This window comes from Lathamus discolor, chromosome 1, assembly GCF_037157495.1.
Source record: "Lathamus discolor isolate bLatDis1 chromosome 1, bLatDis1.hap1, whole genome shotgun sequence".
Taxonomy (NCBI): domain Eukaryota; kingdom Metazoa; phylum Chordata; class Aves; order Psittaciformes; family Psittacidae; genus Lathamus; species Lathamus discolor.
Window position 1 is genome coordinate 117,699,226 of NC_088884.1, and position 24,272 is coordinate 117,723,497.

General features: G+C 41.4%; 1 protein-coding gene across 11 annotated transcripts in view; it reads left to right on the forward strand.

Annotated features, from left to right (window-relative positions):
- The window catches only part of FAM13A (family with sequence similarity 13 member A), a 156,651-nt gene that overhangs the window by 105,508 nt on the left and 26,871 nt on the right, over positions 1-24,272 (forward strand). For 8 of the 11 annotated variants that reach the window (XM_065692196.1, XM_065692180.1, XM_065692242.1 and 5 more), the window contains 7 exons: positions 630-671; positions 10,152-10,196; positions 11,757-11,936; positions 14,768-14,954; positions 17,817-17,893; positions 18,598-18,640; positions 23,719-23,869. In XM_065692196.1, coding sequence (XP_065548268.1) covers positions 630-671; positions 10,152-10,196; positions 11,757-11,936; positions 14,768-14,954; positions 17,817-17,893; positions 18,598-18,640; positions 23,719-23,869 — 725 coding nt within the window. The remainder of the gene's footprint in view (positions 1-629; positions 672-10,151; positions 10,197-11,756; positions 11,937-14,767; positions 14,955-17,816; positions 17,894-18,597; positions 18,641-23,718; positions 23,870-24,272) is intronic. The other 3 variants (XM_065692225.1, XM_065692215.1, XM_065692235.1) reach the window with 3 other exon arrangements.

The window sequence follows — 24,272 nt, forward strand, 5'->3', positions numbered from 1 at the left end:
TCAAGGAACGGTTCGGCCACACACCTGGTAGTTATGTGTGGGCCAGGTAAGTTGACCACTGAAACACCGTTTTATCTGGGGAGCTGCATGCCAGCCGATGGCAGCCCCTGATCTCAAGTCTAGGGAGATTTCAGCATAGTCAAATCGGCTTTCCACAGGAGCAGGAAAACTGGGGAATTCATAGCCTCGTGCACATACCCATGGCCATGACTTTGGTCTCTCAAGATGTCACTTGTGGGATTTTTTCTCAAATTTTGCTTTTGGTGGTTTAATTCTGGAACAGCAGACAGCAAAAGGCTCTGGTGGTTCTGCTGGCAAAATGCTTTAGTGTTGCTATGGGAATAGTCCTTGCACTGCTGCAGAGCCGGAGTAACTCCTGGCCATCTGACAGGAGATCTGTTACATCATGTTTGTGGGTACTGAGAAATGAGTTGGATTCTCAGGGTTTAAGGAATGTAACTTAAAGCTTTCTTCCATGACTGCAATTGGAGGACAAAGTAGATACAAGTGTTACCTCTGTAGCAGGTGTACTGTTTTGCTTTTGTTATATCTGCTTTTTAAGAGTATCTTGAAATGTAAATTCAAGTCAGAGCTTCATACTAACTTTAAATGATGTGTTTTGGTTTCAGCTCCCAGGAAGATGAGAGGCCTATGTCACCCTTCTACGTGAGGTATTTACTCAGCTAATTTAATTCATTTTTCTGGGTGGGATTGACTCGTTACTGGCATTAAATGAGGGGAGTGAGGCCAGAAACGCTCAACAGGCTGTAATCAAACAGAAGATCCATGTGAAGTTTGTAATTATTGCTCAGCCAGTGGGATGAATGAGTCTTCAGAGATACAAACTCTGTTGCAATTTTTTGTATTTAGAGACGAGGTGCAGGGTTTAATGCCAGTCTTGTAAATTATTAATTAGAAGATAGACATCCGTTTCCTCTTTTCTTCAGTTTATTACATAGCTTAGATGCCCATCATGAGTAGCTTATAATCCGCGGGCACAGGAGAGCTTTTTGCCACAAGCTTTGAGGAACTGGCAGCATGTGCTGCTGAGAAAGAAACCAGGAACCAGATGGTGAGTCATCAGCCTGTACAGCAACTGCTCCTCTGCTGCAGCCCAGAAAGGCAGGGGAGTTGGAAGTAGATGTTCAAAGGTCCTTTCCAACCCAAACTGTTTTCACCGATTCCATGAGAGTGTCTGGGTCCCCAGCACGCCTTTTCTGGAGGGAATGGCACTCGCGCTGCATTTGAACAAGTGGTGTTTCTTGTTTTGCCAACTGGAGGGCAAAGTCACTGCTTGTAAAAGTGGCCTAATTCTGTTGACATCAGTGAAAGTTTGCTCTGCTTGCCTCGGTAGCAGGCTCAATTCCAGTGCTTTCATTTATACTCAGTGGAAGAACAGGAGCCAGGGCAATTAACAGTGAAGGGCTGCAGAGGAGGAAGGGACAGATATTATAATTGAGTTCTTTGATCTCTGCAGAGTTTAAACAAATATAAAGAAATCCCTGTGGTGCTTTTTGTGAGAGCAGTGATATTTGGAATTCTTACAGTGATCTCTGAAACATCTTAATTCTCTTGCATATTTTCCTGTTTATCTTTGTAGCTTGGGTTTTTTCTTAGAGAATTTTTCTAGCATGAAGTACAGAAAGCATGTTTCATGCATACGCTTAGTATGGAGGCTTCCATTAAAACAGTGCAGAAATGTGAGTCAGTGAATTAACCTGGTTGTGTGGCCTTTTCTACCTTCCCGTTGATGCATCATCATTCCCTGCAGTGTGTTTGTGCAGATATTACCTAGTCTGTGCTTCAAAAGCTCAAAACTGTCGAGGGAGGTTCTGCCTTTTGTGAGATTATTTTGTAGGTGCATAAATTCCCCTGTCACAAGTTTTCTTTAGTTTTAATCATCAGTCCTGTCTTGCCACTGAAAATAGTCCCTCTCTTTCTTTCTGGCTAAATGTAACCTTCAGATGGTTGTAGGCTTTCATTATGTTTCCATCTGTCATACTGCTTAAAACTGTCCCAAACCCTTTTCTGGGTCAGGAAAATGATCCAGGAAAGAGATTGTCTTCAGCTGACCTTGTCAGGCTTTCTAAGGAGATAGCGAGCTAGGAGTGGGCCTGAGGAAACTGGTATCAAAACAGGACATTTGTGAGAGAGGGACCAGGTTTGGAAATTTAAAATAGGGATGTGGGCATATTAGGGGTGGGGAGCAAAGAGTTAGTGTGTCCATTGGAATGAAGGGATGCATTTCCATGGGAATATATTCTGCAGATCGGAAAGGAAGAGTCAGGAATAAATACATAGTTGGATAGTGAAGAAATGGCTAGCAGGAGCAGAGAGGAAGCAGCACACCTTGCGGCATAAGGCTTCATACATAACATTGCTAAGACACAATTATTTGTAAATAAAGCTAACAGCTTTTAAGTCTTTCTGCTATTTATCACACATCAGAAATGTGTGCTCCTGAGGTCAGTTGCCAAGTGCAGTTAATTTGGCAGGAGAGCTGGTGCTGGCTGGGCAATTCATGGTGCTTCAACTGAGAACTTGAGTGGGTGGCCAGATTTTTCTGTCCCAGCTTTGAATGTTCTAATTGTTGCTCCAGAGCTGTGCATGACATATATAGGAACTGCATTTCACACCATGAAAAGGAAAGAGAGATTGTCTGCTTTAGCTGTCTGATGGTCAAATCTATTTGTATTGCTACCAGCCACGCTTACATAGTTTGAAATGCCGTTCAGGTAATCCTTCAAGTGAATCATGTATGTGTATGTACAGAGCAGACGCTACTGCATTTATACAGTAGTTCCAAACAGATAATTATGCAACAAGTTAATTAAATGGGAACAAGAGCTCTTTAGCTTCCAAACATTGTGTAATACTTGGCTTTTGCCAGACTGAAGGAGCATTGTGTCCTTTCGTAAACGAGTTTTGGTAGGATCAAACCAGAGACTTAATTCTTCAGCGCTGTACCGTGTCTGCTAGCAATGGAGATGTTTCCCTTGATGTTATTTTTAAAAATAAGGCAAATGCTTGAGCCTTTAGCTTTAAGTCAGAACTGTCAGAGTGCCACCAACACACTATTTCTTAAAAGGACACTGATGTATGGTTGTGGATTTGTTTGATTGATTGTTGGGTTTTTTTTCCTTTGGACATTGGAAAGTCATAACTAAGCATAGAATTAATCACCAGTGCTGCTCTGTAAGAGAATAAGCAGTCATTAATAGTATGAGAGTAAGTGGTAAATGAGGCAAAATGTGACAGGTTTTTCAAGAGAGGTGATACCAGTAAAACCAAATTATTTTTTATAAGACTTTCCAGAGATAAAGAAGAGCAATATACCTAATCTGTGTGATGTCAGCAAAATGCTTTGTGTCATGCCAGTTGTATGGAGAAAATGAGCTTTAGTACTAGAGCTTAAAGATGGGTAGGGAGGGGATAAGACCTGTAGGTATTGCTGGTAGGAGAGGGAGGACATTGCTGGCAGAGCTCCTTAAGTGTCTTGGGCTTTTTTTATTTAATGGCCACTGGGTTAATAAAATAGAGTCATGCTCATAATCTGGGTTTATAGCAGAAATTTAGGAGTGGTTGGGATGGGAATGTCCACTGGGAGAAAATATGTGATAGTGAGATATGATACAGGATGACTGAGATTGACTTGGACATATGTAAAGATAAGCATGAAATATAAGTTACAGGATGAAAAGTGATAACATGGGTGATAAAGTCATATATCTTAGGACTAATAATGACAATCCATTACATGAAAAGGGAGTTTCTCACATTTAGAAATGCCAAGGAAAGAAAGGACCTGGGCATACTTGTTCATGGAAGGATGGACAGGGGAAGCATGGGATAAAAATACTCAAGTTGAAGTGATCACATGACAGTGGATATATAAAGTGAAGTATTTTCAGTATAGAGGGAGCATGCATGCCCTTGTACAAGACTCAGATGAGGCCTCATACGCTTCAGTAACTCATGTCTCAGTGGCATTAGATTTGTGAAGGTGATTAAGGAAGTGTGGGCAGACCGTGTTACAAAGTAGAGAAAAGAGCAGGGAAAGCTTATTTAGTGTAAGAGATGAACCACAGTACACATACTCCACTGGGGTTTTAGGCAGAGAGGAGTTGTTTATGTTAAGTCACAGTACTGATGCAAGAAAAAATGTATGCAAACAGGCTATGAAAAAACTTGGACAGAAACTAGAAATTTTGTAGCCGCCTTTTGTTAGGCATTGCAAGGTTGAGGTGAGCTTGACCAGTTGGTGAGATCTGGGCTTTAAATCCATTCACCTACTGCTAACCAGGATTATCCTGTCCTCTCTGTACTCCTTGGTTAAGACAATTTGTTGACTTAGCTGTTCTCAATACCAGGCATGGAGGTTTCTGCACTGTTCAAAGAAGAGGAGAACCTTGCTGGGTGATTACTTGTTCCAGGGAGTCATGCCTGAAGGACATTTACGTTCCAAAACCTGTGTAACGAAACTTGGTGGTAAAGGGAGTTAAGATTGCTAAAAAAATGTGTAATGCTGCTCATTGTATAATTCCATAATAAAACTGTGATGCCAGCTGCACTGAGTAATCAGTACTGAGAAACAGTGCGCAGTTTCAGGTAATGAAGCAGCATCTGGCAACGGCACTTCTCTGTAAGTACACTTCTCAACCTGTGCAATGAGTTCTTAGAAGACAGGGAACCTACAGACGTACTTTATGGTGGCGTATATGCCTCAGATTTGACACATTAGTCACGTAGATGGTTTCAGGAGTTTCTTGATGAGTACATACTGACATAAACCAGAGTGATATTACAGAGATAAAAAGTCAAAAGCTTTGTAGCGTGGAATTTCCTTGTTAACATGCAGAGCATTAAACAAATGGGGATGAGAGCTGGCATCACAAGCAGTGCCAAAAATTGCCTCAGATACCCATGAGCGTGGGGCAAAGCGTTTTACAGTTTCGCTTGTTTTAATATTTCTTTTTCTTTAAGTACTACTATCTTGTTGGCAGTATCCAGTGTAGCCAACTGGTTCTCCTTTGAATAATTGTTATTTGAGACAACTCTCTTTATATAATACAAGTCAGGTATTCTTAACCTGCAGAATATTGTGTAAGATGGTTTACCCTGTTTGTTCTCAGGTCAGTTTTCTGAAGAAACTGAAAAATATTGTCCAAATTTCACACCTGCCACCTTCCTGAACACTTCCTCCTCGGTGGCACATGCATAAGTGGTCCTAAGGCCCACAAGGGGTGCTGCATCCTTTTACATATCATGATTATATTGTGTGATGCATGTTAGTGTCTTGCATCATATCAGCACTGGCTGAAAATAAACACTGCCCCTGCTTGCAGTGTCCAGCTACTGTGTGGGTCTGAGATCCCCCAAGGCATATTTCTCTCCTCTGTAGAGGAACCTCCACAGACACTGCCATCCAAATTCACCAAGCTAAATCAGGTGGTGTGTATGAATCCCCTTCAGGATTGTCTCTGCTCCAAGCAGTAGGTGTCAGTGTGCACCCATCACAAAGGGTGATGCCAGTGCAAGTCAAAAACAGGAGCCCTGAAGAAAACAAGACAGATGCTTTTAGTGGGGTTGATTTTCTGCATAGGCAGAAGTTAGTGTCAAATATAATTTAAAGCAAGGATAGTTGGATCTGAGCTTGTGAAAGCATAAAGGTGCTGAGAAAACATTGAAACGTTCCATGTGTAATTGAACATCACAGAAAATACAAGCACATCCCTATATTTTAAAATTCATTATTTTTGTGTGTTATATACAGACACAGCCCTTCTCTTTGGGGAATGTGTGTCAAATGAAGTAGTTGTCTTAAAATAGATTCCATGTGAGTCTGCAGTATTGCATGTCACAGTGGGCAAGTTATGGACAGTGGACAATGTTTAGCCTATATAAATATCTATGGAAAAGGAATTTCCTAGGTTATGGGTTGGAATAATATATTTGGGAGGACTTCAGAAATTTCCCATGTAAAATGTCAAAGCCATTTAAACATCCTCTGCTTTACTGGAATGGCAAAATGGTTTAAAGTTTCTGCATCTATTGAGGCTTTCTTACTGTTATGCTTGGCTTAAAAAAAAAACACAACAAAAAACAAGAACAAGAAAAAAAGTTGGTTTGCTTCCTCAATAAAGCAGATGGATAGTAAATAAATCTTAGCAGTGAGTGACCTTAGTTCCATTTTGCGACTATGTCTTATCATTTAGGCCATTAGACATGGTCAGGAATTAATTCATTGACTTCACAAATGGAAACCCAGTCTGGGAAAATGTTATGCCAGTGAGTCAGTTTACTCTGGTTGATGCTTTTACTTTGCTTTTGTAATAGATGGGTGCTGATACATTTTGCTCATTAGTGCCTGAAGTGAAAAATACAACAGGAGAGGGACTTTGATATGCAGCTCAGTTATTCGCCTGCTGACACAAGATGCCCAGTGCAGAGCAAACAGGGTGCAGGTATTGCATGAGATAGTTCTTACTCTGGTGGGTATTTTTTAAAGTTAGAGGGGGCAGAGGAGATTTAATGTTCTTAAAGGTGATGGAAAATACCACCTTCCCATACTTGAGGTTGAAACAGAATGGGAGAAGAGGCTGTGCAATAAGAGTTTACCTTACGTGTGAAGCAAGACATTATCCAGAGCTGATGGGGCACCTCTGAAAGTGAGCAAAAGACTTGAGTAAACAAGTTAGACAACACTGGAAAGTGCTAGAGGTCATACTTCACAATGCGAAGGTCTTAAGAAGCCAGTTCAAAAGTTTATAGCACTTGAAACAGCTGTGTGCCTTGATGCAGGTTTTGTGGCTGCCTCTCTGAAAGTAAAAGTCCCCAGCACTGGGAAACTCTCCTGCTGCTTCTTGTCACCCAGGAAGAGCCTTTGATTTCTGTCAAACGTTGCTATTCCTCAGCATGCTCTGCAGCACTGCATAATTTAATAAAGATAATGTAGTTGTGGAGATAATTGACCATACCTATCAGTGAAATGAGCAGGCCGTGAGGGAAAAATAATTAACCAAAACAGATCATGAGTTCCCATTGTCCGCATGATTTACTGGGCCAAGGAGCCCTTCCAAAGCAGCTGCCTGCACAAGCAGGAATGCCAAGAGGGCTCTTCTGGGCACGCCTCACCTCACCTGCTCTGTGAAGCATAGATCCGATGGCACAGTGACTTTGCCACCCAAGAAGCTTGGAAAATCCTGCAGGATACATCCTGTCTGCCTGGTTGCTCTTGAGTTGAAATCCTTACATAGCTATGCCTTTCCCTCAGTTTGCTAATGTGCTCGAGCACCTCCTGTTCTGTAGCTGAGCAGGCTTGAATTGAAGCTGCTGTGTAGCTCTCTCCCCTCCACTGTTTGTTTTGGATGTGAACCTCCTCAAGGCAAAAAAAGCTGATGCAGGGTAAATAAAGCATTTAGCAATGCATTTAAATGAAGTAGCAAGGAAAGTTACCAGTTGTAGAATTAAAAAAAACCCTAGTGTGTCTGGGAAAAACTCTGATTTTAAATCTCCATCGTGTTGAGAGAGGGCTAATAGGAGAGTAGTGAAATATCACAGGGCTAAGAATAAAGTTATATTCAGTATACAAGGACGCAGTATTTAGAAGGAAAATACAAATAAAAACAGAATGTCAGAGCTTCATTTTGTAATCATCCACTCAGCTGGCATGCATCTGTATACATATCTCCTTGTTGTCTGTTGGTAGTTTCATAATCACGGTATCACTGGCTCTTTGACAGAATCTGTATTGTCTGAGTAGGGTTTTTCCAGATACCACAACGTAATTGTTGCTCAGATAGGCATCATTATGAATTAGCAGGGTTAACGGACTTAAAACTGAATCAGTACTAGTAAAGCACAGAGTTAACTGAGAATTAGACAACTACAGAATGTATTGAGGTGTTAGGAAATATTCTGGCATTTTACTTAGATATTTTGCAGCTTCATCTTATGTTTCTTCTTTTTACTGCTTCTCAGGTAAAGAGGCTGGTGTGGTTTTGGCCGTGCAGGTGGTTTGCAGATAGTGACTGTTGGCCTTGAATGCCGCAGATGGAATTAACGGCACAAAGTTTTACCCGCATACAGCATTTAGCCTTTTCTTAAGTTTATGTGAAACAGGAGTTTGCATTTTTTCCTGCTGGCAGTAGAGGGAAGAGCTGTTTCCTGAGATGATCTATCTTGTCTGATGCGTAAATATACCTATACCCTAGAGATGTTTTAAAAAAACTAGAATCCAAAAAATCCTGTCTACCTCTCCACTGCCATTTTCTGGACATGAAAACAAAGAAGAAAAGTGTGATATGAAAGATACCCCTGCTCGGTATGGATTGCATCTGAATATTGTGGAAAGTTAATACAATATTACCTTACTGCCACACACGTAGGAGCGAGCGGTAGTCAGCACATAAATTGTATCTTATAATGTGGTTTAGCCTATCACACTAACATCTTACTTGCTAATCCATCTCCCATGGGAGGCCATGTCTTAAAGAATAGTTCTGGGCTGGGAAGGGGCCAAATAGTTTATGTTAAGTGAACAGGAAGGCAAATAGGGTGCTTGAGATGTGCTCTTGGTCTTCAAATTGCAACGCTATCTAGTAGTTAAAAGTCAATGTTATGTGTGGAAACAGAGGGAGCTTGCAGATTTATGTATTTATGTCCTACATGCAGATTGCATGTCCATAACAATAAGTACAATAGTATGTGTTTGTATGTCTTCTGTTCATGAGATCATCTGAATGACATGGCAGCTTGGATGCTGTGCAGGTAATGTGGGATATACTGGCACATCTGTGACTGCTTTCATGCTGTGCCACTGTTCCAGGGATCTGTGCCTGGGCTGGAGATTAGCACCGTGTGAAGCTGGGACTAGAAGGGATGTGCATGTGGTTAGGGCATTCTTCTTTACCCACACTGAGGTGAACACACTGGCTCAGCTGAAGGAAGCTTAAGCATATTGTAAGTGTGATTTGCAGCTGGTGTTTGGGGTTTGTACTTCACTACAGGAGTTAGGCTGGTTTCTTTGTTTTGTTAAACTAGATGTAGTGAACTCTGGTTTACCTTTCTCATCCTCTGTCGCCTGTCTTCCACCACAAGTGACACTCATACCCAGGAAGGCCATAGAGTGATTATCATCTGAGTGTGCCACAGCTTCTTAGCTAGCTCTAGATCTGTATGGTGAAGTGCAAAATATTCAAAGGAAGCAGAGAGGAGAACCTTTGGTCAGTGAAGGGAAGTCAGCTGTTGATGGTTCTGCATTGAAACCATTTGGGAGAAGCTAGTAAAGACTGAAAGCAATGAATGGATGTTTCGACAGGAAGCATATATTGCATCCAGCCTGGCTTGTATCCTGGCCAGACAGAGCCATTTCATTGGGATGTATCAACCAGTTGTACTGCTAATTCCTCTGCTGATAACAGGGATAAATCGAAATGAAACCCTTAAGCCTATAACTTACTTGACTTAACAAAAATCACAGGAGGGATGAATAAGCAAAAAGTGTCACCTTATCTGCAGAGCACAGACAGTGTAGGGGAAGAAGGGGCAGGATGGGACTCAGCTTGGCAGAGCGACAACAGCTGTGCAAGGTAGGTGTCAGCTTGTTCAGCAGGGCAGAGACACCTACAGCCACATTGTCTCTTCCTGAGCCTGAAAACAGACTGAGGGCAAAAGGAAAGAAGACAGCATACATTTTGTTTTAAAAAATGTGAAGCAGAAGAGTATGAATATCAGAGCGTGGCAGGAGAGCTGTGCGAAGCCTGTGTTTTGCCTTTGTCCTCTGTTAATATTTAAACATTCTTAAATATTAAGCCCCCTTTCAAGTGTATAAGTTTCTCAAGTCAGCCTCAAAAGAAAGCCAAAAAAATACACAGCGTGTTGAGGTTGTAATACTTTCCATTAGACTTTGGCCTACTGCAAGGGAATGACAGGGAAATTCTTGAGGATATTGGCATTGCCAAAATGTGCCACGTCACCATGGAAGTGAAAATTCCTCAAGGGGAAAACTTGCGGCATGTGCTTGTGGCCTGCACATGCAATTATTGAGACTGCTTAGACCTTTAAATCTTAGTGGTGCAAAGAACAAGAGGATTTAAGATGTTATTGTGATAATTAGATCTAACTTTCTCCTCTCTTTTTCTTTTACACAGTGCCCACGTATCACAAGTCAGTAGTAACATTCCTGCTACAGGAGAGTAAGTGTCTCTTCTACAATTTTGTAGCTACCATTTTTTATATACTGGAGCTTTTTAAAGTATTCATGGTTATTTTCTGATTTCTCTTTAAGGGTTGTTCTTATACAAAGACAGTGTTTCTCAAACAAAAGCATCTGCAATGATAATAAATCACTTGCTTCTGGAAAATTCTTAGGCCCTTGGTTCTTTCCTCATGCTGTGCCTATGATGTTTTGGTTAGACAGAAATTGCATATTTAGAGAAGCCATTTACACTGTGTCACCCTCTTGCTCTTGTTTGTATCCCAGCAGAGGACCTGGCTCAATGCTGCTACCATAACCGGGAGCAGCAGAGTCAATGAGTTGGCTTCCTTGCCAGAGCTGGAGGTGCCAATGGCTGATGGGTCTGCAGAACTGATTCTTGTCAATACACGAAACACGGACATACTTGCCTAGTTAATCCACATGGGGTTTGCAGTTGTTAAGATCCCTGGCTGTTTGGGGAACTGCAGTGTCAGCAGACTTACAACTGCAGCAACTTAGCAACAACTTTTGCTGAATTCTCTAGAATTCTCTGGAGAAGTCAGCCCAGGTAGAGGTTCCCATACTTATAGCTACACAGTTGAAAATTAACCAGAAAATGCTGCAAATAACTTTTCTAATTATGGAAAAAGCACTAGGAGCTATATATGGACTTTGGACAGGCGTGTTTGAAAAACTCATTCTTCAGCAGATACTTAAAGCATTGCAAGAAACAGGGATGGGGCAGGGATGTACAAAAATGTGATTTGAAATTATCTTTGTGGGGAAAAACCCCAGATTTTGTTCATAAAAATGTCCTCTGAGGGAGGAAGGAAGTAAATATTACAGTAAAATGTCAGGAGATTTGGTTGTGTTGAAAGTTCAAGCAGTCTCACATCTTTAACTGATGCAAATGCACAGGCTCCCTTGCATGTGTGGAAGCCCTCTTACTGCCAGTAGGAGTGAAGGTGATCTCACACTAGACTTAAGGGTGGCTGTGAATGCATTCACAGCACAAGAACAGTGCAGAAACAGAACCTGGAACCAGACCTGTGCTTGGTCATCAAGTTAAGCATATGAGGAGTTTGTAGTGAGGTGCTGTTTGTGTGTTCTCATCCCCCTGTGAGACAGCTGTGAATCACCTTCTTGCAGATGATGTTGCCTCACTGAACTGGGATTGCACAAGAGACTGGTGTCAGCATGGATGGGTATCAAATACAGTTTTGCCATGGCAAGGACTATTGAAGTGGAGGGTGAAAGTTAGGCACCAGTGTCTCTATTGTTGCAGTAAGTAAAATTAGCTGTTTTACTGAAGGTTCAAATATCCCTAGAAATAAAAAAGAGCAAGATGAATTGGGAAGGCTCAGCTGTTCTGAGGGAGCTGAACATCAGAATATCTGAAGCTTAGCTCTTTGCAGATGTCATGACCCTAGGACATTTTACACTGCCTTGCCATCATAATAAAACATAACCCTTGGATACCCTTGCTGTATTTATTCTTGCAGAGAGGGAGCTCCACAAAGTCTTTGAGCTCAATTGACCTTATTTTTCGGCTTGACAGGTATTTAGAGAAGACAATCCGCTCAGCCGTGGAGCAGCATCTCTTTGATGTTCATGGCTCAGGCGGCCAGAGTTCAGAGGACTCTGAATCGGGAACATCTTCAGCCTCTTCTAATGTGTCTGCCAGGCAGAGGAGGCGACACCACAAAGAGCAGGAGGAAGCCCGGAGAAACAGAGACATGTATGAGCCTGATTTCTTTGTTTTGGAGAGTGTATTTGATTAAGTGTACCCTAGTTACATCCTCTGATCAAGGCAATGCTTAGTTCTGTTGCAAAATACTCAGGCCCTTGACTTGAGTTGAAAGTTCAGAGCAGACTGAATGCCTGTGCAGAGCATCAGTTAGAGCTGAGAAATGTAAAATTTATTAGAGGTCGTGGAGTGGGGTGAAGCATGGTAAGAATCTAGGGGGTTTTACACAGTATAGAAGAGTTCTTAATTACAGTATTTGGAATTGTTTAATTACAGTATTTGTTGCTTTAGTGGAAATTCACAAGCAGTTGTCCCTATTGCCTATAGCTTTCTTTAGATAAAGACATCAGGTTTAGATACTTTTCTGATTTCCAAATGTCTTCAGAAATGAGATCAAGCCTCCTTTTTGTATATGGAAGCACAGCTTATGTCTGGGTTTATTGACAAGACTTGGGCATTGGTCTGAAAGTAGAAAAATCTTCCTTTTGAGTAATCAGAATTTAGGAATTCTTATCCACCCTGTTACACAAAGTTTAAACATGATTTGGTGGTTAATTTCATTACACGTCTGTCAGAGTAAAAATAATACCTATTTTTCCTTTCATACTCCTCTATTTGTGGCATTGTACCACTTTGTGCGGTACAAATGTGTTGCCACCACAGCCTTAACAAGCACTTGCCCAAGGCATAGCTGTCTTGGAGGAACTGTAACTATGGGCTTTGCAAGGCCATGATCTATATTAAGTGCTTACACATAGTCTAGGTTTTACACACCACTACTTGTAAAGAATGTGTATTCTTGGCTGAAGTATTGGTTTGCTAGGATTTCAAGTTAGATTCCAAAATAATGTCTAGTCTCTGAGGGTTTTCTCCTGGGTGCTGAATTCCCCAAGTACTATTGGATCTGCACATTCCTGTATAAAGCCACTTTTATACAGGTGCATAACCTCGTGTTGATATTGCAGCCATGTCATTTCACAAAAAATGATCAATGCTACTGTTGTAAAAAAAATCCGTAGTTACAAAAATCCATTTACATAGTGACTGAAAATGTGCTCTGAAGATGGACTGGGAAATTAGCACTTGCAGGTCACCAAAGTATCTGGCAGCAGCTCTGAAGTAGTTTTTCTTGTTTAGTAGCCCTGCTGACAGGCTTCTCAGGTAAGTAGGTCAGAGACTGGCTAGTGTACGTGTTTGGAAGCATATAGTACTGCAGGGCTTCTTTTCAACACTGCATTATAGAGCCACCTTTGCACATGGTTGACACAGTTGTTTAGGTTCAGCTGGAGCCAAGGATTTAAAGCACATCGGAAGTTTTGAATGCTGGCTAAGATTCAAATTGTTTTCCCTGGATCCCTTAGGTCAGATTGCTGGAACTCCTTTCCATGAATTATCAAAATTGGCAATTCCTTTCAAAATGTCTTTCAGTTGTCGCTGTTGTTTTGATCGTCAGTGATTTCATCTCCTTGCCTTGTGATGGATCACAAGAGGATTTGTAATGTCACAAGATGGGACTTCAGACAGGAAGAGTGTTTATCACAAAAACACATAGGTGAACTCCCAGGCTTTGCAGGCTACATGGTTTGCAGGCTGTGTATATGTAATTGGTCTGCTCAGGAGGTTATAAAAGCTTCCACAAAGGCAAATATATTATCTTAGAAGTTTAATCATAGATTTATAATACCTTTTTGTATTTCCCTTCCACCAACAAAACCTAGAGGTTCATGAGCTAGAAAACTGCTGAAACTTTCTGGTTTTCTTTTCCATGCTGGCACTGTCCAGATACTACAGAGTAACTGGTTTCTTGTCCCACCAGTACAAATCTAGATAAATTCTCCTGATGTTTGTGAAAGCAGGCTTTGGAGTTGCACAGCACTGTACAAGGCAGCCACACATACAACAGTTAGCAAACGTCCCAGTTTCAGTGTCAAGTATAAGCAGCCTGCCTTTAGCCTCTGGCAAGATAGGATGATAAAGAATGATATGCGCTGTGTTTCCCCTGTTGCCCTAGTGTGTTATGTATGTGTGTTCATTATTGGACAAAGTAGAGAGAAGACAACTAAACAGGCTGTGAAGAGACAACTGCATGCTGAAGGACCCAGCAGGCTAATTGTGCAGAGCAAGATAAGCCACACGCCAGGCTTCTGGAAAACATGCACAAACCCTGCTAGTCCAGAGAGTCCCAGCTATCGCATCACGTGGTGACTTAAGGCTAGCTGTCCCACTTCCAACATAGCAGCACAGTCCTCTGTCCTAGCAGTTGTGTTGCTGTTGCAGAGATGCATTCCCGTTTCTATTCTATGTAATTCCTAAATAAGAATTGAACATTTAGCTAAAGCACCAGTATCCTGCTCTTACATTTAACAATATGAGTCAGGAGGTTGATTATGTGGTGTCATGCACCAAAGGAGATCCTTGGACCACAGCTGTGAATCACTTTCCTAAATTGAAAGCACGTGTCTCAAAGGAAAATATACTGTATATTCTCTATAAAGATACCACAGACAGCCAGGAGCTAGTCCAGCTCAATGGGATTCTCTGTGTTGACTTTAGTGGGAAGTGAATCAAGTCCCAAACATTGATCCTCATAGTTTCTCACCTGAGGTACATACACGTGGCTTTCACTCCTCAGTGGGATTTAGCATTGCACCGTGTGTGTTGTTTGCTGCAGTAGGAAGAACCAGAGATACTGGTTTCATAGGGCGTAGGTGATGTTGCTGGAACTGCACCAGTCAGCGTAATGTATTTCTCTATTGCTACCATAAATGTAGCGGGAGAGTGTTTTAAACAAGCTCTTGTTGTAATATCCCTTTTCTTTTTAGGGAAGTCATCAACAAAGAAAACATTCCCTCTGGATTCAGCAGTCTTGAAGACTGTATTCTAGCTGCTCAAGAAGTAGAAAAATTACAAGACAACAGCTCCGGATATCTTAGTGAAAGGAATAAACCAAAACGGCAGAAATCCAGCACCAAGCTCTCGGAGCTTAATGACAACCAGGACAGTCCTGTGGTAAGCCGACATGCTGCACTATTTGACACCTAGGACTAGAATGGGAAAGTGCCTTTTTAATTTCTCTGCTCATCTGGTTCCCTTGAGTAGCCATTTTTTTCTGCAATACAAGCATAAGTGGCTGTTTTGGACTATGGGGAACACTGGATCCTGCACTTACAACCTTTGTGATGAGGCAGCTGAGAAGCTGTATTTCTGCTATGATCTTCTTACTATAGTCATTTTCTCTTTCCACAACTTTTTGCTTTTTTTGTCTGAATTCAGCGAAGCATGTTTGAAAAGAGAAAAAGGAAGTAAGTCTTCTTTCTTTCAAAAGTCTTGCCAAGGGGGTTGGAACTTCAGACACAGTTTCATATGTTTAGGTCAAGTTTATTTTTATATTTCTGCTAAGTTCTGAAACTGTAGATGGCAAGTGACTACTTGATAATGAGATGACAAAGGTGTTTTATGCCTTTTCCCTAAAGTCTGTGTGTTCTTGCAGTTTGCAAAACACTTTAGAGTGTGTTGATCCAAAAGGTGTTGATCCTCCAGCTAACTTTGGTGGAGGAGGTAAATAGCACTGATATAACATCTTAAAAATCTGGAATACTGTGGAATTTGCCCAGCATATTCTTGTACGACCTTCACAGTAGAAGATAGTTTGCCAACTTTTACATACTGTAGAATAAAACTGAAATAAGCTTTCCTCTCAACCAAACCAGATGCAGCTTATAGTGTCAACAGTTGAGAAACTGTACCATGCTTCAATGCAGGGTCTACTTGCAGTAGCATAAGTGCTATGCATCCCTGTGCATGGCACTGCAGCTAGTAACAGTGAAAGCTGTGGGAAAAGACTGTCCTTCCAAGCTGTAGGGTGTTTCCTTCAATTGTACTTGAGTAAGTTTTTGAGACTGCTGTGAGTTCTTCTTAATATGATATTGTGTTGGGACTCATTTTGTTTAGTTCACAAAATTGCATTGATCTAGTGCTCCTACCCTCCGCATTGATTCTAGAGAGAGGCTGATTTGGCTTCCTTTATGATAAAAAGAATGCGAGGTGCTAAAAATTGTAGGCTGTGCTTAGATTTAGTGCTCAGTATCAGTAACCTTCTCATGTGATACTTCATGAAAGCACAGTGAGATAGACGCACTCTGTGTCTTTGCTTGCAGCAATGGACTGTAAGACAGGTAAAGGTCAAGTGCTTGCACTCTTTTCTGCACCTCTTCTCTGTACTTGTGGAGTGTGAAGCAGTTTAAATGTAAATGAGAATTTGACTTGAGATTTGGGACAGACTGACAGAAGTGTTTACTTTTGTTGTGGACCTGAAAAACAATCATAAAGTCCTAAAACATGCCCGGAAGAAATGTCCTCAAACCTACCTGTGTCCAGTGGACTTTGCCTTCCATTGAGGGGCAGAGGCTGAAAGGAACATAAAATAGAGTAACCTAGCACAGAAAGCACTTTGACCAACATGACCATCAGTGTGCTTCTTGCTTACTTTGCTACAGAAAGTATAGTGGGATTGTCAACTACGAGTATTGTTATGAAATAGCTTGCAGAGAGCATGATGCTATTCATTTTGAAGAGCAAAGGCTGCTTTTTACATTTTCATGAGTGTGCTTATTTCATACTTGCATTTCAGAAGCTGCCAGCAGGATGTGTGTTGGCTTAGCTTTCTTTTGGCTACATCTTTACACATCAAATAATGACACAAATTAGACTACCTACTTGGAGTATCAAAGGACATAACCTGCACCTTAACATTTGCTAATAGGCCTTCATCCTGTAAACATGTTTGTGATGTGTCTTCTTAGGCACCTTTTTCTAAGCCTTCTCACTTTTCAAAGCCTGAAAGAGTGAGTAGGACAGTGTATGGAAGCTTTCCTCTTAGCTGTCTAATTGCATCTGACTCAGAAGTGTAAGTCAGAGGTGGAAAAACTGTCAGTTCCACAAACCAACCACAAAGTATTAAAAGCTTGTAAATGCATTACAGAAACATGGTCACCACGTACCAGTAGGACTTGAAGAATCACATTAAGCAACGCTGCAATGACTGGGCTGTGTCACCTTATGGGGCTGGAGGTGTAGCAAGTGAGAGGGGGTTGTGACTGCCCCAGGAAGTCTGTGCACACAGTTCCCGGGGCTGGGGCAAGAACCACATTCCATTCTACTGTCTGACTTGCTCCTATTTAGGAGGGACTTTCTCAAAAAACAGGGTAGAAAACCTCCTGGACATGTGCCCAAAGTGGCAACATGACTTTTCTTCACAGTGCTCTCTCAAGCTCTTAGAGGACAACGTTAAAAGTTCCTAATGACAGCAAAGACAAATTTCAGAACAAGTTGTCATAACCAGTTGAATTTCTTGCCCTGCATTCATATATTAGCACAAGTTGTCATTAGCTCTGTGCATATGGCAGTCTCTTGCATTGTTCTGCCTATTTAAGAGGAAACTAGGGAAGGGTTTGGCTGAGAAGGGAAGTTTTTTCTAAGATAAGCATAAGGAGTTCTGCTGGAAAGATGCTGCAGGTGTTGGTACCTGCTCTTTCAGGACTTGTACATACCACAGAATCACTCTCAAACTCAGGCTGTCTGTCAGTCTGCAAATATGGGAACTGGCAGGGTACTATGCAGCATAATTCTGTTAGACATTTTGAGATTGTCTGATGAAAGATAAAGCAGTGAGTAGCTGTGGTTTTTTGGCAGGTTGTGCGCAATAAAATGTGGGGTTTGTTTTGTTATAAATGTGCAGCAGGCAGGAGTCTGCTTGTTGCCTTGTTTCTAGAAGTCCTGGTGGATGCTTCTATATTTGATCTGTTTACTGGCCTGCAGCTTGAATCTGTTTCTCTTATGTATCTTACTGCTTTAACATTTACTGTATTACAGAGTATGGAAAGCTTTAGCTCATCCAGGCCTCTAGACAGAACAGGACCTGATGACATGGAAATTTTATCTGAAGAAAGGTGATTTTTTTTTTTAATATATATATGTTTTGTTTTCCCTGTGTTTTTAGTACAGCCTAAGAGATCTTCCACCACAGGCTATGAGCATGTCAGTTATGCTGCAGAACATCATTACCCACTGTGTTAGTAGGATGGTATGGAGGCACTATGTATGTTGTGTTGGCTCTGCCCAGTAGCATACGCCACCAAGATTCTTCTCCCAGCCTGTTAGGAATAGCACTGAAGATGCTGATGGTGCAGACTTGAAAAGCAGTCAGCTGTGAACCACTTGAACCAGCAAGCTCCACGCAGGGGACTGCAGGGCCTGTCTCACCCAGCTTCTTGGTTGGGAATCCAGCCCTTTGTGCTTCCTTGTTCTGCAAGTGCTGTAACAGCCCCACTCTGCTTGCCTGAGGTGACAATTCCCTCCACAGTTACGTTTGTTGGGAGAGCTGTATTGGTTTGGATTAAGAGCACTGGAATTAAATGGCATATTTTTCATAAATAGCTTCTGAGAGGAAGCAAAAATGCATAGTTTATCAGCCTGAAGTGCTGTAGCCCAGAGTGTCCCTTCATTTACTGAATGAATTAGTAAGTACGCAGCAGTAGCAAGAATCTAAAAACCTGTGTGTGTAGAAGTCCTGCTTGTTTTTGTTACAAGGCAAGTCTGGTTTTGTATTTGTAATATGTTGGTTTGTTTTTGTTTTGTTTTTTTTTTTTTGTAGCAAAGAAAGTGAAAACGATGAGGTTTTTTTCAGGCACTCTCAGGTTGGTATTTTGGGGGTTTTATGTTTCAGTTTTGTGGTCTCTAAATGGGGTTTTTATTGAGTAGAAACAAGTAGTGAGGCATATAGTTCTGTACAATTTTGTTTCTCCTAGAGAAATTGTGTTAGCATTTGCTTTATCTTTTCCTTCCTTCTGCTTTTTATTTACATAATTCAGGGAGCATCTCAATCACTGAGGAGTCTGAAAGCATCTGCTTCACTCCCTTCAAACCCTCCTTGCCAAAAAGAAAAGTGTCACTGAAGTTAGCACTTTGGTTTAAGTAACACAAATTCCCTTACTAATCATTGCAAACAGGGTGTGTGACTGGTTATCTCCCAGGGTAGTAAGATTAGCTTGTCTCTCTTGATTTCTCTAAAATCTTTTGGCCTTTTGTTTATGATTTCCCAATGCAGCCTGTTACCTTTGAACATAGGTGTCTGTGATTCATTTGTCTTAGAAAACTGGATAATCTTCTGCTTCTCTCCTAAGGTTTGGTGGTTGGGATGGATGTCAGGAGGGGACACATGACATTGCGGGTGACAGCTTTTTCCCCAGCTTTCAGTTTCTGCTCAACAACCACCTCCTGCCTTCACTTCATGGGGTTTTTCATCTAACTGTTTCAGCAAAGCAAAGATTTAGGTTGGTTTAGGTGAACACCTTTGCAGTCACTGGTTCATGTAGGTTTGCTTGAATCACTTCGAGACAGCCAAGTATTTATAACACCAGGGAGAGTTATCTGAGGCACCTCTGCCTCAGTTGTGCACCTGTTTTAGAGGAGCACAGTAAAACAGCTGTGGACAGTGCCTGTTTTCTCTGGCCATCTAGAGTTAACTGGGGGCTGACAGTATTCTTAAACTAGCCTCCTCTTGTTAGGTTTTTTTTTACAGATAAAAGCCACTATGCAGTTTTTGCCTTGAAAGGCTTTATTTCTGATAGGTATTATTTCCATTTAGCAAGGAAGGTAAAAGATTACTTGCTACCAGCTGGGCTCTAAGCAGCTGTGTTGTAGCTGCAGAAGTTCATGGGACATGGAAACGTGTGACCTCTGCAAGGGGTGTTCAGTGCTGCCTTTGATCACTGCTCTGACTGGGCTTAGATGAATCTCCTACTTTACTCCCACAGGGTCAGTAATCCCCAGTGATCCGGCACTTGCTTGTAAGCTGTTGTGTTTTCCAGAGCGTGGATTTTGCAACACCTTGTCCCTCACGTACTGGCTTGAGTGTGGAGAAGGTGCTGTCACTGCCATGCCACACAGTACTCCCATTAAGCTTTTAAATTAGTCTGGGAGGGGTATGTTTGAATATGAAATCATCGTCTTAAAGTAAACTTCTTAGCAAGAGTTTTAAAATTTACAATTTAAATTGCAGGAGAAGACGTAGCCTTAACCAGAGATTGTATTATATAGGAATTACAAGGTCAAGAAAATGTTACATTCCTGCAGGGTAATTTTACATTCCTTGTCCCTTATAAGCCTTTTGCTTAGGGCAGCTTAAAGGCATACCTTTAGTAACAAACAGCTCATTCAGGATGAGGAAGGGCAGGGACTTTCTTACTCTCTTTCTCACCCTGTCTCCAGTCTGAAGATATTAGGAAAGACATTTGAATTTGTCATAGTTACCGGTTGTGCAGTCTTGGGTCTCCATGAGGCAGTTAAAAAAATCTCTAAATACATGTCCTGAGTTAGTTTTCAGTGCTTCTGTAGCCTTCATAATCTGACCTTGGAAGTAGCTAAGCTCCAGGATATAGACTGCGATTTGAAAAACACAGGTTTCTAGTACCCGGGTTTTGATAAGGGAAGGGTGTTTAAGCAACAAGTGTAGAGGGGGATTGGCATGACTCAGGAGGAAATGAGCAGAATGGCTGCGTTGTTACATCAGATTGTATTACAAAAGGTGCTTAAGGAGGCTTCCTGCTTGTGGTTGTAATGGATGGATCAGATGTAGGGAAAGCAAGCCTTTTAAATAAAATTGATTTGAATCCACATGTAATTGAACAGAATACAACTCCCTGATCAGAATTCAAAGATCCTTCTGTTGCCATTTATTCCTAGGTGCTTGAGCTACTCCTTATGAATTTCCTTTCGAGCAGGGAGAATATCCCCAAGTTACTTAGATCTGTAGGTACTGGTACCTGCAAAGCATGGGTGCAGAAGCAGCTTCTAAAAAGCAGAACTCAAGTGCCTAGCTTGAAGTTTTGGAGTTTGGGGTTTTTTTTATTATTTGGGGGGGGTGGGGGTGGCTATGTAATATCTGCAGTGCACTATGACTGTCAACTGCTACTGAGATCAGCATCTTGCTGTCCCTTTGGTTTATAAGAAATTGAGGGTCATCCATACCTAAAGCGCAGTAGTTCCCCATACTGGATTTTTGTCCAGGAGGTTGGTGATTGGTGGCATCAGGAAAACAAACAGGAAAATAAGCGGTGGGAATACTGACTTATCTCCCACTCTATGGGTTTGAAGCATTAATGCAAAGAAGGTTAAACATCTGCTTTCTGGAGTCTCCTGGGTTTGTATCACCATTGTTTTTCAGAACGCCTGATGATTTATTCATTGTATTAGGGACTGCATCAGTGAGCAAGGAAGGGAGAGTAACTGGCTGCGGGCACAGCACAGGCCTTGTTTTTAAACAGCTTTTAAGTATTTCCAAGAACTGGAGTGACTTTAGAAGGAAGAAGACATAGATATGATCTTTCTAATATATCTGTAATGAAAATGTTTACCCATCTGGGAAGTGCCTTTATATCTGCTCCAGATGTCATTTAAGAGCCTTAGTAAGTCCAGAAATTGCACGCACCTCATGGAAAGACATTTAACTGTAATTAGTATCAGTGGTGGTGGCGAGATGATATTTTGAGGTTGCTTCCTTTGAAATCGTTAAAGTGTAGATAGGTTCCTCTCTTCAGGCTTCCTGATGTAATTAAAAATAGCCCCTATTTTGAAAGTTATTGCTTTATGTCTTTCAGCGTTAAAATACTGTGCTGGCAGTTTAAATGCAGTTTATCAGCTGGTACAGTTTGTTCTTTGGTAAATGTAGAAGTCTGCCTGTTTCTGGCCGCTGACCAGTCTCTCTGTAATGTTTGCTGACTATTTAGATCCTGGCAAGAAATATGTTACTAGTCCTTGAAGAAATATCTAAGTCCTCCCAACCTGGAAGCAGCTTAAAAAATATTGAATGCTGAATTAGCATTTTTCCACATAAAGCTCTCACAATAAACACATTTATAATCAGATTTAGTGCAAACTGTACGTGTTTTTAGTGCTTGGCAAAGTGTCGTCTAGTGTTTCCTTTTGTTATAATGTTTCAAAGAGGTGATTTACTGAAATGAAAAGGAAATACAAACCTTATACAAATACTATGCACAACACTCTTTACAGTGTTCACCACCCAGGTTTTCAGAACTGTAGAACAGCCCAGGTTGGAAGGGAACTCAAAAGATCGCCTGGTCCAGCTTTTCATGGGAAAGGGAGATGAGATTATCCAGCACTCTGTCTAGTCGCAGGGATTGATGGGACTGAATCCAGATAAAAACATTTGTTTGTATGCTTTGTCTGCTGGGCAGGTTTTTTCCCCTCTCTACATGAAGCTTACTTGTTTTTCTCTGCTCAAAGGGAAAAAAAAAAAAAAAAAACAAAAACAAGACCAAAACAACCCAAAAACACACATTGTTAGCTTTATGCAGATGAAAAAAATTAAGTGTGCCTTAGTGGCATGTATTAAGACTATTGATTTAGTACAGTTTGGCCATGCTTCTGGATTCACAAGTAAAATATATCCAAATGTGCCAGTTATTTTCTTTAGGCCTGTTTTCTTCACACATCAGCATATGCAGATTGCTAATTAATCAAAATACCTGCAGGGGGCAAATCTGCATGTTGTCTACCTGCTAGACTGTATTTGAGAGAATTATGCCTAAGCTTTTCTTAACAAGATCAAATAGTTTATGTAGTAATGTAATGCTGTCTATTCGGATAGCTCTGTGTTTGTTGGTAGGTTTATACATATCACACTGCGTGTTTATGTACGTGCTTTGCACTTCCTTTTCCCTACTGCCCTCTGTGAGGCATTACCGCTGATTTGTTCTAGAGTGACAAAACTGCTAGTGTCATCAAGCACTATTACAGACACGCACACTGTATCTGATTATAGGAACGGCAGTGATTTCTGCATAAATGCACACAACGTGTGGTATGTGCAGGGGTAATAGTGGTGAGACAAACAGCAGTTACTTCCAGGTAGTGCTAAATGATGAATCATTTACTTGACGGCATTCTGCTTTTTTTTCTTTTCCTCCTAAGTCATTGGATGCTTGTGTGAATTTTTTGGCTTTTTCCCAGAGTCCACACTGCTTCCAGCCGAGATGCCAAACCCCACTGCCATTTGGATTTGCGCAACACTGCTTTAATACCCAGAGCTCCTCCATAAATAGTTCTGCTCTCCCCACGCCCAGCTAGAAAACAACCACAGGAAATCGGGGAATGTGCAGCCAGCACAGCTTAGCTGGCACTAATTGATCTGAGCCAGCACAGCTTGCATGAGAGCATTCATGTACGTAGCCTGCACTGCTTGCTGTCTGCGGCTGCTACCTCAGGAGCTCCAGTGCTTGCTTTTTAGAAGACACCATATTGCTACAGCCTTACAACGGCAGCAGCATTTTTGTTGTTGCTCCAAGGAGTTGTGCTCCTATAGGAAGTGTACGCAGCACACCCCCCCTTCCTTTTCTCCCTGCCTTCCTCCCTCCCTTTTCATCCCAGTCGATTATTACTGGAGGCTTTTTCATCTGCATGCAGTTGTCAGGGCAGGCAGTCTCAGGAACTTGCAGTGGCTTTCTAAAGAAGGAAAAATTCAAGGAAGGCAGACGGAAGAATGTTTTTACCAGTGTGAGTGAGCAATTAGTACATAGGGGTCACCGAGCAGGGGATTTGAATTTGGAGCTGGAAACACCAGGGTTTGTTTGTTTGAATCTTTTTAGCTAAAGGCATGAGCTTACTGCTGCTGTGACTGGAGGGGATTTTTTTTCCTCCTCTGCCTCCTGAAACATTTTTTCTTTCTCTCTCATTCTGTGGGTGTATGGGAATATAGCTGACTTCAAGTATGAAGATTCAAGAGCATCCAGGCATTCCTGAAAACAAGTTGCAAAGAAATCAAGATGCTGATGAACAGGAAAACAGCTTTGTGTCAGAAGTGCCTCAGCTGGATTTGACAGCACTATGTGATGACAACAACTGGGAAGGTAGGATTGTGTGATGGCTGGTTGTATGAGTGAAATGAGAGAGAGAGTGGGGAAAACTGAGTGGGGTGGGTATATCATGTTACTGTGTTCCCTTGCCAAAAATAGCAGGAAAGCGGTTTTGTCTGAATATGGAACTGAAAGTTTGGTGAAACTGGAAGTAAAATACTGGATGGGTACTAATTCTATTTTGACTTATAGGAAGAAAATTAATTGTTTTATTCTTGAAGTTAATTTCATGTGCTGTTTAGTACTGTTAAGTCCCTTAGTGTTTCAGGATAGCTTATTTCTTGACAGCTGGTCACTCAAGTATTAAGCTAGACTGCCCTACACTTCAAAGAAACTCTGTATTTCTCAGTCCAGAAAGAACTTCCTTCTTTCTCCCTTTTCTTCCACTTCAGTCAGT